This window comes from Molossus molossus, unplaced genomic scaffold (genome assembly GCF_014108415.1).
Source record: "Molossus molossus isolate mMolMol1 unplaced genomic scaffold, mMolMol1.p scaffold_m16_p_6, whole genome shotgun sequence".
In the NCBI taxonomy this organism is placed as follows: Eukaryota; Metazoa; Chordata; class Mammalia; order Chiroptera; family Molossidae; genus Molossus; species Molossus molossus.
The window spans coordinates 40,859,227-40,871,566 of record NW_023425399.1 but is presented as its reverse complement, the minus strand read 5'-3'; the positions used below and the strand labels follow the sequence as shown (position 1 = coordinate 40,871,566).

The 12,340-nt window shown below is 37.5% G+C and overlaps 1 protein-coding gene across 1 annotated transcript in view; it reads right to left on the bottom strand.

Annotated features, from left to right (window-relative positions):
* The window catches only part of PCSK2 (proprotein convertase subtilisin/kexin type 2), a 322,138-nt gene extending 310,028 nt beyond the window's left edge, over positions 1 to 12,110 (bottom strand). Inside the window, exon 1 of the mRNA XM_036245861.1 lies at positions 11,636 to 12,110. Within this exon, the coding sequence (XP_036101754.1) occupies positions 11,636 to 11,812 (177 nt within the window). The 5' untranslated portion in view covers positions 11,813 to 12,110. The remainder of the gene's footprint in view (positions 1 to 11,635) is intronic.
* Between the last annotated feature and the right edge of the window lie 230 nt (positions 12,111 to 12,340).

Below are 12,340 nucleotides of genomic sequence, written 5' to 3'. Positions count from 1 at the left end.
GACAAGACTATACTCAGGACCAAGAAAATATATGAAAAAAAACAAAACTCACTGATAAGGACAAATAAATTGTAAAGAAAAAAAGACAAGACTATACTCAGGACCAAGAAAATATATGAAAGAAAAAAATCTCACTGATAAGGACAAATAAATAGTAAAGAAAGTGGATAGCCAATTAAAAAGCTAGTATGAAAGCTAAAAGACAAAAGTAACAAAATCAACTATAATTACAATAAGTAGTTGTGGAGACACAAAACAAAATATGACACACATTTTTGGGAGGTAGGAGTAAAAATGAAATGTACTTAGAATGCATATGGATTTAAGTGCAAATAAACTTAAAATAGGCTGATATAGAAATATATATGAACCTCATGGTAACCACAAACCAAAAACCTACAAGAAACATGCAAAATAAATAAATATATAAAATAAAGAGAAAGAAACCCAGACATAATGCTAAAAATCCCCAGCAAATAACAAGGTAAGAAACTAAAGGAAAAAAGAAGGAACAGAGAAGAATTACAAAAATAACAGCAGCAACAACAAAAAACAATTAACAAAATGCAATAAATACATACCTTTCAATAACTACTATAACTGGACTGAATGATCCAATAAAAAAATAAGGTCTTGTTAATAATAGTGATTCTAACATGTGTGGTGGAATCTCACTGTAGGTTTGATTTTCATTTTCTTAATTACTAGTAAAGTTGAGCATGTTTTCATATATCTATTGGTCATTTGTATATCTTCTTGGGAGAAGTGTCTGTTTAGGTCCTTTCCCCATTTTTTTTTTTTTTTTGTTTGTTTTTGTTTTTATCCTCACCCGAGGACATTTTTCCAATTTTTGTACAGAGAGAGTGGGAGGAAGAGAGAGGGAGAGAGAGAGAGAGAAACATCGACGTGAAAGGGATACATCGAGTGGCTGCCACCCGCACGACCAACCAGGGCCAGGGACAAACTGCAACCAAAGTACATGCCCTTAGCGGGAACCGAACCCAGGTCTCTCCGGACCGCAGGCCAACGCTCTAACCGCTGAGCCAAACTGGCCAGGGCCCTTTCCCCATTTTTTAATTGGATTGTTTGTTTGGTGTTGAATTGTATGAGTCCTTATGTATTTTGGATAATAACCCCTTGTCAGAGCTGTTTGCAAATATCACCATCCATTCGGTTGGTCGTCTTTTAGTTTTGTTGGTGACTTTTATTTTTGTTTTTGCTATGTAGAATCTTTTAGTTTGACATAGTCCCATTTATTTTTGCCTTTATTTTTTTTTGCCTTTGGGGTCAAATTCATAAAACCCTCTCTAAGACGAAGATTCATAAGTTTAGTAGCTATGTTTTTTTTTTTTTCTATGTAATTTATTGTTTCAAGTCTTATATTTAGGTCTTTGATTCATTTCAAAAGTGTTGGAGAGGTTGTGGAGAAAAAGAAACCCTCATTCACTGCAGATGGGAATGTAAAATGGTACAACCATTATGAAAAACAGTATGAAGATTTCTCAAAAAAATTAAGACCAGAGTTACCATATGACTCAGCAACCCCTCTTCTGGCTATCTACCTGAAAATGTTGAAAACATTTATTCACAAAGATATATGCACCCCTATGTTCACTGCAGCATTATTCACAGTGGCCAAAATGTGGAAACTACCAAAGTGTCCTTTGATAGATAATTGGATATAGAAGTTGTGATACATAAGAAAAGATGAAATATTGCCATTTGCAACAACATGAATGGATCTTGAGAATATCATGCTAAACAAAATAAGTCAGACAAATAGTTAGAAGCATATGATTTCACTCATATGGGAATTAAAAACTGAAGGCAAAAAATGAACAAACAAACAAAAAAGACACACAAAAACTCACAGATACAGAAAACAGTATGGTGGCTATCAAAGGGGAGGAGGTGGTAGGTAGTAAAGGGAAAAGAGGGTTAAATATATGGTGAAAGAAGAACATTTGACTTTGGGTGATGGGCACATAATGCAATACACAGATGATGTATTATTATAGAACTGTACACTGAAAACCTGTATAATTTTATTAACCATTGTCATCCCAATAAATTTAATTAAAAAACATAAGGGGCCCTGGCCTGGTAGCTCAATTGATTAGAGCACTTTTCTGATATGTCAAGGTTGCGGGTTTGATCACCAGTCAGGGCACATACACAAATCAACCAATGAATGCTCAGATAAATGGAATAACAAATTGATGTTTTTCTCTATATATATAAAAATCAATTTAAATGGATAAAAAACAAGGTTCACCTGTATGTTGCCTACAAGAGACCCACACCAGATTGAAAGACACACACACAAATGGACAGTGAAGGAATGGGAAAGATATTTCATGCAAATAAAAATAAAAAGAAAGATGAGGTAGCAATATTTCTATCAGAGAAAATAGGCTTTACAATAAAAGCTATAAAAAGAGACAAGGAAGGGCATGACATAATAATAAAGGGGACAACCCAAGAAGGATGTAACAGTCATAAATGTTTATACATCCAACATAGGAGCACCTAAATATATAAAGCAAATATTATTGAACATAAAAGTAGAAATGGTCAATAACACAATAATAGTAGGGGACTTTGACACCTAAATTACATCAATGAATAGATCATTTAGACAGAAAATTAGTAAGGAAACATTGGCCTTAAATGAAACATAAAATCAATGGACTTAATGGATATATACAAAAAAATTTGTCCCCAAACTGCAGCATGTATATTTTTTTCAAGGGGACATGAAACATTCTCTAACATATTAGGCCATAAAACATGTCTTAATTAACTTAAGAAGTGTGAAGTCACATCAAACTTCTTTTCTGACTACAAGAGTGCAAAACTAAAAATCAACTACAAAAAGAAAACTATAAAAAACACAAACATGTAGAGACTAAACAACATGCTAATAAACAACCTGTGGGTCAACAAAGAAATAAGGGAGAACATTGAGACAAATAGAAATGGACACACAACTCTCCAAAATCTATGGGATGCAACAAAAGCTGTTCTAAGAGGAATGCTTATAGCAATACAGGACTATCAGAAGAAACAAGAACAATCCCAGATAAACAATTTAACTTTATACATGAAGGAACTAGGGAAAAGAACCCCAACAAAGCCCAGAGTTAGTAAAAGGAAGAAAATAATAAAGATAAGAGCAGAGATCAATGAAATACAGAAACAAACAAACAAAACAACAACAAAAACAAAAAAAGGAAAGATTAATGAAACTATAAACTGGTTATTTAAAAAAGATTTACAAAGTTGACAAAACTTTATCCAGACTTATCAAGAATAAGAAGTGAGGGCCTAAATAAATAAAATCAGGAATGAAAAAAGAGAAGTTACAACTGACACCAAAGAAATACAAAGGATCATAAGATACAATGTATAATTATATTTCAACAAATTTGACAACCTAGAAAGAATGGATACATTTCTAGAAACACACAATCTTCTAAGACTCAACCAGGAAGAAACAGAAAATCTGAACAGATTGATTGTTAGTAAAAAATTAAATCAGTAATCAAAAATCTCCTAGCAAACAAAATTCCAGGACCAGATGGATTCACAGATGAATTTTACCAAATATTTAAAGAAAAATTAGTATCTATCCTCAAACCATTCCAAAAATTTGAAGAGGAAAGAACACTTCCAAAGTTATTCTATGAAGCCATCATTGCCCTGATACCAAAACCAGACACTACCAAAAATGAATAAAAGAAAGTTATAGGACAATATTCCTGATGAATATAGATGTAAATGTTTTCAACAAAATATAATCAAACCAAATTCAATAATACATTAAAAGGCTCATAACCATGGTTAAGTGAGATTAAACCCAGGGGTGCAAAGATGGTTTAATATCTGCAAATCAATCAACATCACATTAAACAAACAAAGATAAAAATGATAAGAACACCTTAGTAAATGGCTTTTCACAGAACTAGAACAAATAATTTAAAATTTTATAGGTAATCACAAAAGAGCCTGAATACTTAATGCAATCTTGAGAAATAAGAATAAAGTTGAAGGTATCATGCTTCCTCATTTCAAACTATACTACAAGTCTATAGTAAACAAAACAGTATGGTACTGGCACAAAAATAGACACATAAATCAATGGAACAGAAAAGAGACCGCAGAAATAAACGCACACTTATATGGTCAATTAATCTACAACAAAGAAAGCAAGAATATACAATGGGAAAAAGACAGTCTCTTCAATAAATGGTGTTAGGTAAACTGGACAGATACACATACAAAAATAAAATAGGACAACTTTCTTACACCATATATAAAAACAAACTTAAATGGATTAAAGTCCTAAAGTAAATGTAAAACTCGAAACCATAAAGATCCTAGAAGTAAACATAAGAAACAAACTCTTTGACATTGGTCTTAGCAATATTATTTGGGATATGTCTCCTTGACCATGAGCAACAAAAGCAAAAATAAACAAATTGAACTACATCCAAATAAAAAGCCTTTGCACAGCAAATGAAATCATCAACTTACTAAATGGGAGAAAATATTTGAAAATGACATATTCACTAAGGGGTTAATATACAAAATATATAAAGAACTCGTGATACTCAATATAAAAAAACCCCAAACAATCTGATTAAAAAATTGACAGAGAACCTGAATAGACTTCTCTAAAAAACCCATACAGATAGCCAACAGATATATTAAATGATGTTCACCATCACTAGTTTTTAAAACCATACCAGAGTCTGTTATCAAAAAGTCAACAAATAAGTGTTGGTGATGAGGAGGAGAGAAGGGAACCCCCATATACTGTTGGTGGGATTGTAAATTAGTGTAGCCACTATAAAAATAGAGATTTCTTTATATTTAACCAGAGAACTACCTTATGGCCCAGTAATTCCACTTTTGGGTATTTATCTGAAGAAAATAAAAACACTAATTTGAAAAGATATACACACCCAAGATTCATCATAGCATTATTTAAAATAGCCAAGAAATAAAAGCCACCTAGGTGTCTATCATAGATTAATGGATAAAGAGGATGTGACACACACACACAGATATTAGTCAGCCATAAAAAATGATGAAATCTTGCCATTTTTGCCAACATGGATGGACCTAGAGGGTATAGTGCTAAATGAAACAAGTCAGACAGAGAAAGACAAACACTATAGGATTTCACTGATATGTGGAATCTAAAACAAAACAATTAACGAACAAACAAACAAAAACAGAAATAGACTCAGAAACAGAGAACAGATTGATGGTTGCCAGAGAGGAGGTGGTTAGCAGGATGGGTAGAAAAGCTGTAAAGATTTAAGAGGTGCAACCTTCCATTTATAAATTAATGTCAAGGGGATGTAATGTACAATCATAAGGAATTTAGTCAATAATATCATAATAACTATGTATGATAATAGATGCTTATTAGACTTGTCATAGAGATCACTTCATAAGATATATAAATGTCAGATTATTAGGTTGTATACCTGAAATTAATATAATATTGTATTTGTATTTCAAGTATACTTTTTTTTCTTTTTAATCCTCACCGAAGGACATTTTTTTGCAGTTATCTTCAGATAGAGTGGGAAGGAAAGAGGGGGGAAGAGCAAGAGCGAAACATCAACGTGAGAGAGACTGGTTGCCACCCACACAACCCCAACTGGGGCAGGGGACAAACCGCAACCAAGGTACATGCCCTTAGCGGGAACCAAACCCGGGACTCCGGTCCATGGGCCGACACTCTACCTGCTGAGCCAAACCGGCCAGGGCATGTATTTCAAGTATACTTTAATGAAAATGTCTGATAATATTTAAAATATACACATCTGACAACAGATCCCAATTATAATAGGTGAAGAGTTCCTATAAATATAAAATAAAGACAAACAATTTGTAAGAAAGCTTTTTAGGGCAAAAGACCTCAACAAATACTGTATAAAGAAGAATATCCAGCTCTGACCAGTTTGGCTCAGCATTTAGAGCGTCAGCCCACGGACTGGAGAGTTCCCGGGTTCGGTTCCAGTTAAGGGCACGTACCTTGGTTATAGTTTGTCCCTGGCCCCAGTTGGGGTTGTGTGGGTGGCAGCCCCTCGATGTGTCTCTCTCATATCAATGTTTCTCTCTTTCTCTTCCTCCCTCTTTCCTTTCCACTCTATCTGAAGATAAATGCAAAAATGTCCTCGGGTGAGGATAAAAAAGAAGAAGAAGAAGAATATCCAAAGTACCAATAAGCATATGAAGAAACAATTCAATTTCAATTGATTATCAGGAAAATGCAAATTAAAATCACAATGAGATGCCACTACCCACCTGCCAAAAAAGCTAAAAGGGAAAAGGTATAAAATATAAAATGCCAGTGAAAATGTGGAGCAATCAGAACTCTCTCATGCTGCTGGTGGAAATGGGAATTGGCATAACCAGTTTGTAAAACTGTCAGTTTTTCTATGGTAGGTAGAATCCTTAGATGGCCTCAAGGGTTCCACACCCTAGTGTGCATGCCTTGTAAAATCCTCTCCTCTTGAGTGCAGGCAGAACTGTGAATATGTTAGATTTTACTTCTGTGATTAGATAACATTATTTAGTAAAGATCCCAAATATGTTTAGTTGAATTAATTAAAAGATCGAGAGAAATTTTCTTGAGTGGGCTTGACCTAATTAGGTTAACCTTAAGCAGGGACTGGGCCCCTTCCTGAAGGAAGACCTTTGAAGGGTCAGAAAGTGAGAAGGTCAACTGTGGGTCATGTGGCAAGGTCATGAGAGTAGCTTCCAGGAGCTGAAAGTCGTCCTGGTCCAGTAGCCAACAAGAAAATGAAGACTCCAGGTCTCTAACTATAAAGAGGTAAATTCAGTTTTTTAAATTCTTCTAAAAACCTGAATATGTTTGGAAGTGGATTTTCCTTTAGTTGTGCCTCTAGATGAGGACATAGTGGCCAATATCTTGATTTCAGCCTATGAGGTTTTGAACAGAAGCCCTGACTAAAATGTGCCAGATGCCTTATCCATAAAAATTGTAATTAATAAATTTGTGTGATTTTAGGCCACTGCATTTGTAGTCATTTGTTACACAATAATAGAACACTGATACAGTCTTAGAAAGTTGAATGTATACATGCCTCTTGATTCAACAATTCTATTCCTAGGAATGTCCCCAACAGAAAGCCATATATGTTTTCCCCAAAATACATACACCACAATATCCACAGGGTAAATGTTTATAATAGCCTAAAACTAAAAACTACCCAAGTGAGCAAGAGGGGGACTTATGGGATGCTGATAATATTTTATTTCTTGATTTGGGTGCTGGTTACAAAAGTGTGCTCAGTTGGTGAATATGTATTAAGCTGTGCTCTTTCCTAAAATAGATTATACTTCAATAAAATTAAAATGACTAAACATTTATTTCATTACCCAAGAACACAATTATTATTAGATTAAAAATTTTTAACTTTTATACATATAAAAGTACTCACATAATTTTACTTGTGTGATCTTAGCCTCAGTCCTACATGAGTAAAACACAAGACATATCATAGCAAAACAAAAACACCTAATTGTCAGTTGTTTGGATTTTTATCCTAATTGTTATTTGATATTTGGCGAGCCTTCAATATATTACTTTAATATATTAAATATAAAACAAAAAATAATTTTTGTTTTCTTTTTAGAGGGAATTAAGTTTAGTAGTATATGGAAAAATTTAAGGTGCTCTTTAGAAAAATGCCTTTTACCTTATTATAAATTCACTCACTCTCCTAGACATATGCATCTTCTCTGATGGACATACATTTTTGGGCTAGGTCATGATAAAACAAAAATCTTTAGTCTTATCACACCTTTCAGAGGGTAAAGTTAAAGGTATTTTTAATCAATTTTAGAGAAGAAATATACTAGTTTACTCATGGTCTTATAAGAGTATATAGTCTTGCAAATTAATCAACAATATTCATTGAATACTTCATATAGACTACTGTGCTAAATATAGAAACTATAAAAAACCATATTATATTGTTTCTCCTCTTAGAAGATTAATGGTGTATCTGAAGAAATACATACTCATACATATTAGTTAATGACATAGGGTCATATAAGATGGGGCAAAAGTAGGTTTACAGTTGTGAGTACGTGAAACACAGAATTTATTCTTTTATCATATTATTATTTATTAATTATTTTATTATTTTCCTTATGAACAACTGTAAACCTACTTTTGTCCCACTCTGTATGTTAATACTAAATTCGTGCTAGATAAAGAAAGCAGTAATAAGGGGGAAAAAAAAGGAAAGGAAACACATCAGAACTCTAAAATGATACCCCAAAGGCAGAGCTCTTGGCAGCCAGGAAAGGCTTCCTGTAGGCAGCAGGATAAGAAAACAAAATTATTTTTGGTAAAAAAATATTGGTTTTAAATCTGGCTTTTTTTTTTTTTTCCACTTTCCAGATATGAGCAGTTACTCAACTTCCAAAAATTTTGTTTTTCACCTCAGAATTAGTGCTGATGCCAATGACTTCTACTTCACAGGTTTGCGAAGTTAAATGAAGTTAGTAAAATAGCAGGTTCCTCTAGTCTGCATAGCTGGCCTTTCTTTTGGATGAATAAATAATTACTGAGAATCTTTGGTATTGGAGAATATGGGGAAGTAGGGAGCTGGGAGTATACTAAGTATTAGAGAAAAGAGAAGGAGGTATTCGGGGTTTTAAATAAAAAATAAATAACAGATATTGACAAAAATACAGTACAGCATGATGAAAACAAGACAGGATATGTTTAGGAAACCTGGAGTAATAAATACAATTAAGGAAGTTTTCTTACAGCCTGGAAAACCTAGTAATATACTGGTTATGGTGAGGAAACCAGAAATACAGATGATATCCCTGAGTATTTACCTTTTAAGTAGAAAGGCAGTACTTAAAACCATTAATACTTACACATATGAAATGACTAGAGAAATGATATCTGTGCTAACTTATGTCATGTAGTCTTTGCTTTTTGCCCCACAGGAATTTGGAGAAAGGAAAGCTCATTGTAGTTCATATAATCAGGGAAGGTTTGAAGCTCATTCTCAAAGGATGGGTGGAACATTGATCCAAGGGAGAAAAGAAGGTTTATTCTAGATAGGTGCAGCATCCTGCAAAGATTCATCAGACAGAAATATCTTGCTATATACTTAAATATGAATCAGAGCAAAAATCATTTGGTTAAGAGATCCTACTTCTGAGAGGTTATAGAGAGGTAAGGAAAGAAGTGGCAAGGTAAAAGCCAATTTCCCATAGATAGGAATTGCAGGTTTGAGGTTGTGCTGCAAAACTGGTGGATTCCTCTCCAAGAAAGAATGGGGGAGAAAGCCAGGTATCTGATTTCACCCAAAGTATAAGTTCCCTATGATTTTAAGGTAAGTATATTGAGATGATCCAGACTCATATATTGAACTAGTCTCTACACCTTCTTGGTCAAATTTTATCATCAAAACGAATCCCTCATTAAGTTGTTTACCTCTATACAAAAAAGCAACCCTCTTGGAAAATTAATTAGTCAAGCCATTGTCTATCTCCGCTACATCTAGATCTGATTAAGTTTCTAAGATTGGATCCTAGGGGCATATTTTCAAAAGAGGAGCTAGCAATGTCTGCTTACACTATGAAATTGTGCATGGTAGGGGGAGAGAGTTATGGTTATCTCTGCATCAGTTGCAGTCCTTTACACTAAAGAACTAAGAGCCTGATGTCACATTCCTTTCCAGTGTACCCCAAAGCCCACATACCTGGCAGAGCATTGAGCTTGGTTTTGCATGTACTAGGATTAAAACGTATGAGTTCATCTTTGAAAGATCTGGGTTTAAATCCTTGGTTGTTTTTATCTTAGGCCTTATTGAGTCTTTTCTTTTTCCATCAGTACCAAAGGCTTAATCATAATAACAGATTCCTAAGGGTTGTTGAGACTATTAAAGAAGAATATATGTAAAAACTCCACCATGTAAAGGTGCCCTATAACTCTCAGCTAATAAAAATCACGATTATATTTATGGCACCTGGGTCCCAGATGTTGCCAGTTTGGTCAGGAAGGTGGGAAGGAAGGAGAAAGTCTGCGTGCTCATCGTGTTGGTGGCACTCTTGAAACGGTGCACAGGCCCTGGGCCAGAACCACAGTGGGCTGCTCGCTTGGCTTGCTTGGTCTCTCCCCTGCTCCACCTACGCTTCCCCAGAGCAACAAGTTCTCTTCCGCAAGACCCGCCCACGCGCCACTGGCAGACCTGGCGCCTCCTCCTAGACCTCTGACAAACACGCTGTCAAATCCACCTTGGGTCGAAATCCCGGCTGCCAACGCCCCAGGGAGGCGGGAGAGCCCGCGGTAAGTGAAGGAGACCTCACAGAGGCTGGGAGGAAGGCGAGAAGCGTGGAAATTCGAGGCAGAGAGACTGGTAAGAGTTCCAGTTCGCGCTGCCCTCAAGAGGCAAAAGCAACAACAGAAAGCTCCCACCGCTCACTCAGGCGTCTCTGCTGGGATCAGGAGGAAAGAGATGGTGCTGGGACAGAATCCCACAGATTTCCCTGGGCTCTCTGATTGTCAAATATCATCCTCCATCCTCCATGTTCCCCTCGCCCCGGTTTCTCCTTGCACCCTCACTCTATTCCACCTCTAGTCAGATTCTTTAAGGACGCTTGAGATCCCCGCCCGGACATTCCTCAGGAAGAGCTAGTAGGTCAACTACAGCCCCCACCCAGCGCTCTTCTCTCCCTTGCCTTCCCAGGATGGGAACCCTGCACTCTCCAAAGGAGTCCCTAGGCGTTCTAGACTGTAACCCTCATCCTGGTGCCCAAACAGTTGAACTCTGCCAACTTTTTGGAGTGGGGATCCCCGCGTCCTCCTGGGAAAGCCAAGTTGGCCGCCCACATACCAGGAGAGCCACCCCGACTTCTCTGCAGGGGACTCCCCTCAAAATATACCTTTACAGCTTGTACAGTTTTGCTTTGAGAACTTGATAGCTAGCAAGAAATATGCTTTTGGGGTGGGCTGTGATGGGTGGGGGCGAGGGCACGAAGTTCCACCCTGGTTTTGGAAAGAAAAACCAGTTCACATTTACAAGTCTCCTGAAGCCAGAGAGCTGCTTTCCCTGGAAAAGAGCAGAGACCAAAGTCACTGGGAGGGAAGTCCTCCTGGCGCAGGGTCCGAAAACCACGGAGATGAATTGCAATGTCCAAGCTTCTAGCCCTGTCTGTCAGAAACTACTCTTTCTGGAGATGGGAGAGGGGGATCGATACATTCCTGGCAAGAGAGTCAAAGCCAAGCCCAGATGTGCAGCACCTCATCCCTCCATCCCCAAGCAGCCTGGAGAACTTGGTACCTCGGACAGCAGCCCGGGCGCAGGGCATTGTTTGAAAGATGTTATCTTGTTTTCGCCCAATCAAAGAACAATAAATTATTTTTATGACCTTACTAGCACAACTGAAGGACATTTTAATTACATAACATGTGATAGATCACTGGAGGCTATATCGTGTTAAAGAGCAGATGACAGAATGTCTGCATCGCAGGAGAAAGAGAGAAAACTTGCAAATCTGCAATGAGATTGCGCAGGGCTGTCCCCGTTTTGAAACAACATGCGAAATGCAAGGGAGATCTTACCTTTCGAACTCCAAAGCCGTGTTCTGCTGCAACTTGGCGAGCTTCTTCCTCTCCTCCTTTATGCAACTCCACAAGAAAATGATTCGTGAAGACCGGTCTCTTGGCAGATACAAAAACCATGACACAGAAGAGCAGCCCGGCGGCCGCCTTCCACTGGGAGACACAGCTACCTTTCATCTTTCTTTGGGAGTGAAAAGTGTGCTAGGAGGCGCGCAGGCTCGCGGAGCAGGGGACCCGGAAGGAAGGTGCAAATAAGAAATAAATATATATAGTTTTTGTTTGTTTGTTTGTTTTTAAAGGAATCTTTGTGTGGAGAAAGAGAGTGATTAGTGGCTTGGAAAGCAGCAAATCAATGTGTGCTCTCTAGCATCTGCTTGGCGGGGTAGTTGTGTAGTCAGGCGGCCCCGCTCGCTGGCAGAAGTGCGAATGTGAGAAGCTGTGTGTATCTGAGAGAAAGAGCGAGTGTATGTCTGTGCTTGATGCTAAATCTGCATTTTCAGCTCCTCCTCAGCTCCCATTCTACTGGGGCGGGAGAAGAGCACCAGTCTGGGTGACGTGAACCTGCCAGCAGCCAATGAGGACCAGAGAAGCGGCGGGCCCTGCCCTGGGCCACCCCGGGCCCCACCCCTGTCCGCCTCCAGCTTGGCCGGTCCCCCTTAGCCAGCGAGGGGCGCCGCTCTGTGAGCCCGCGCCCCCGCCCCTTTC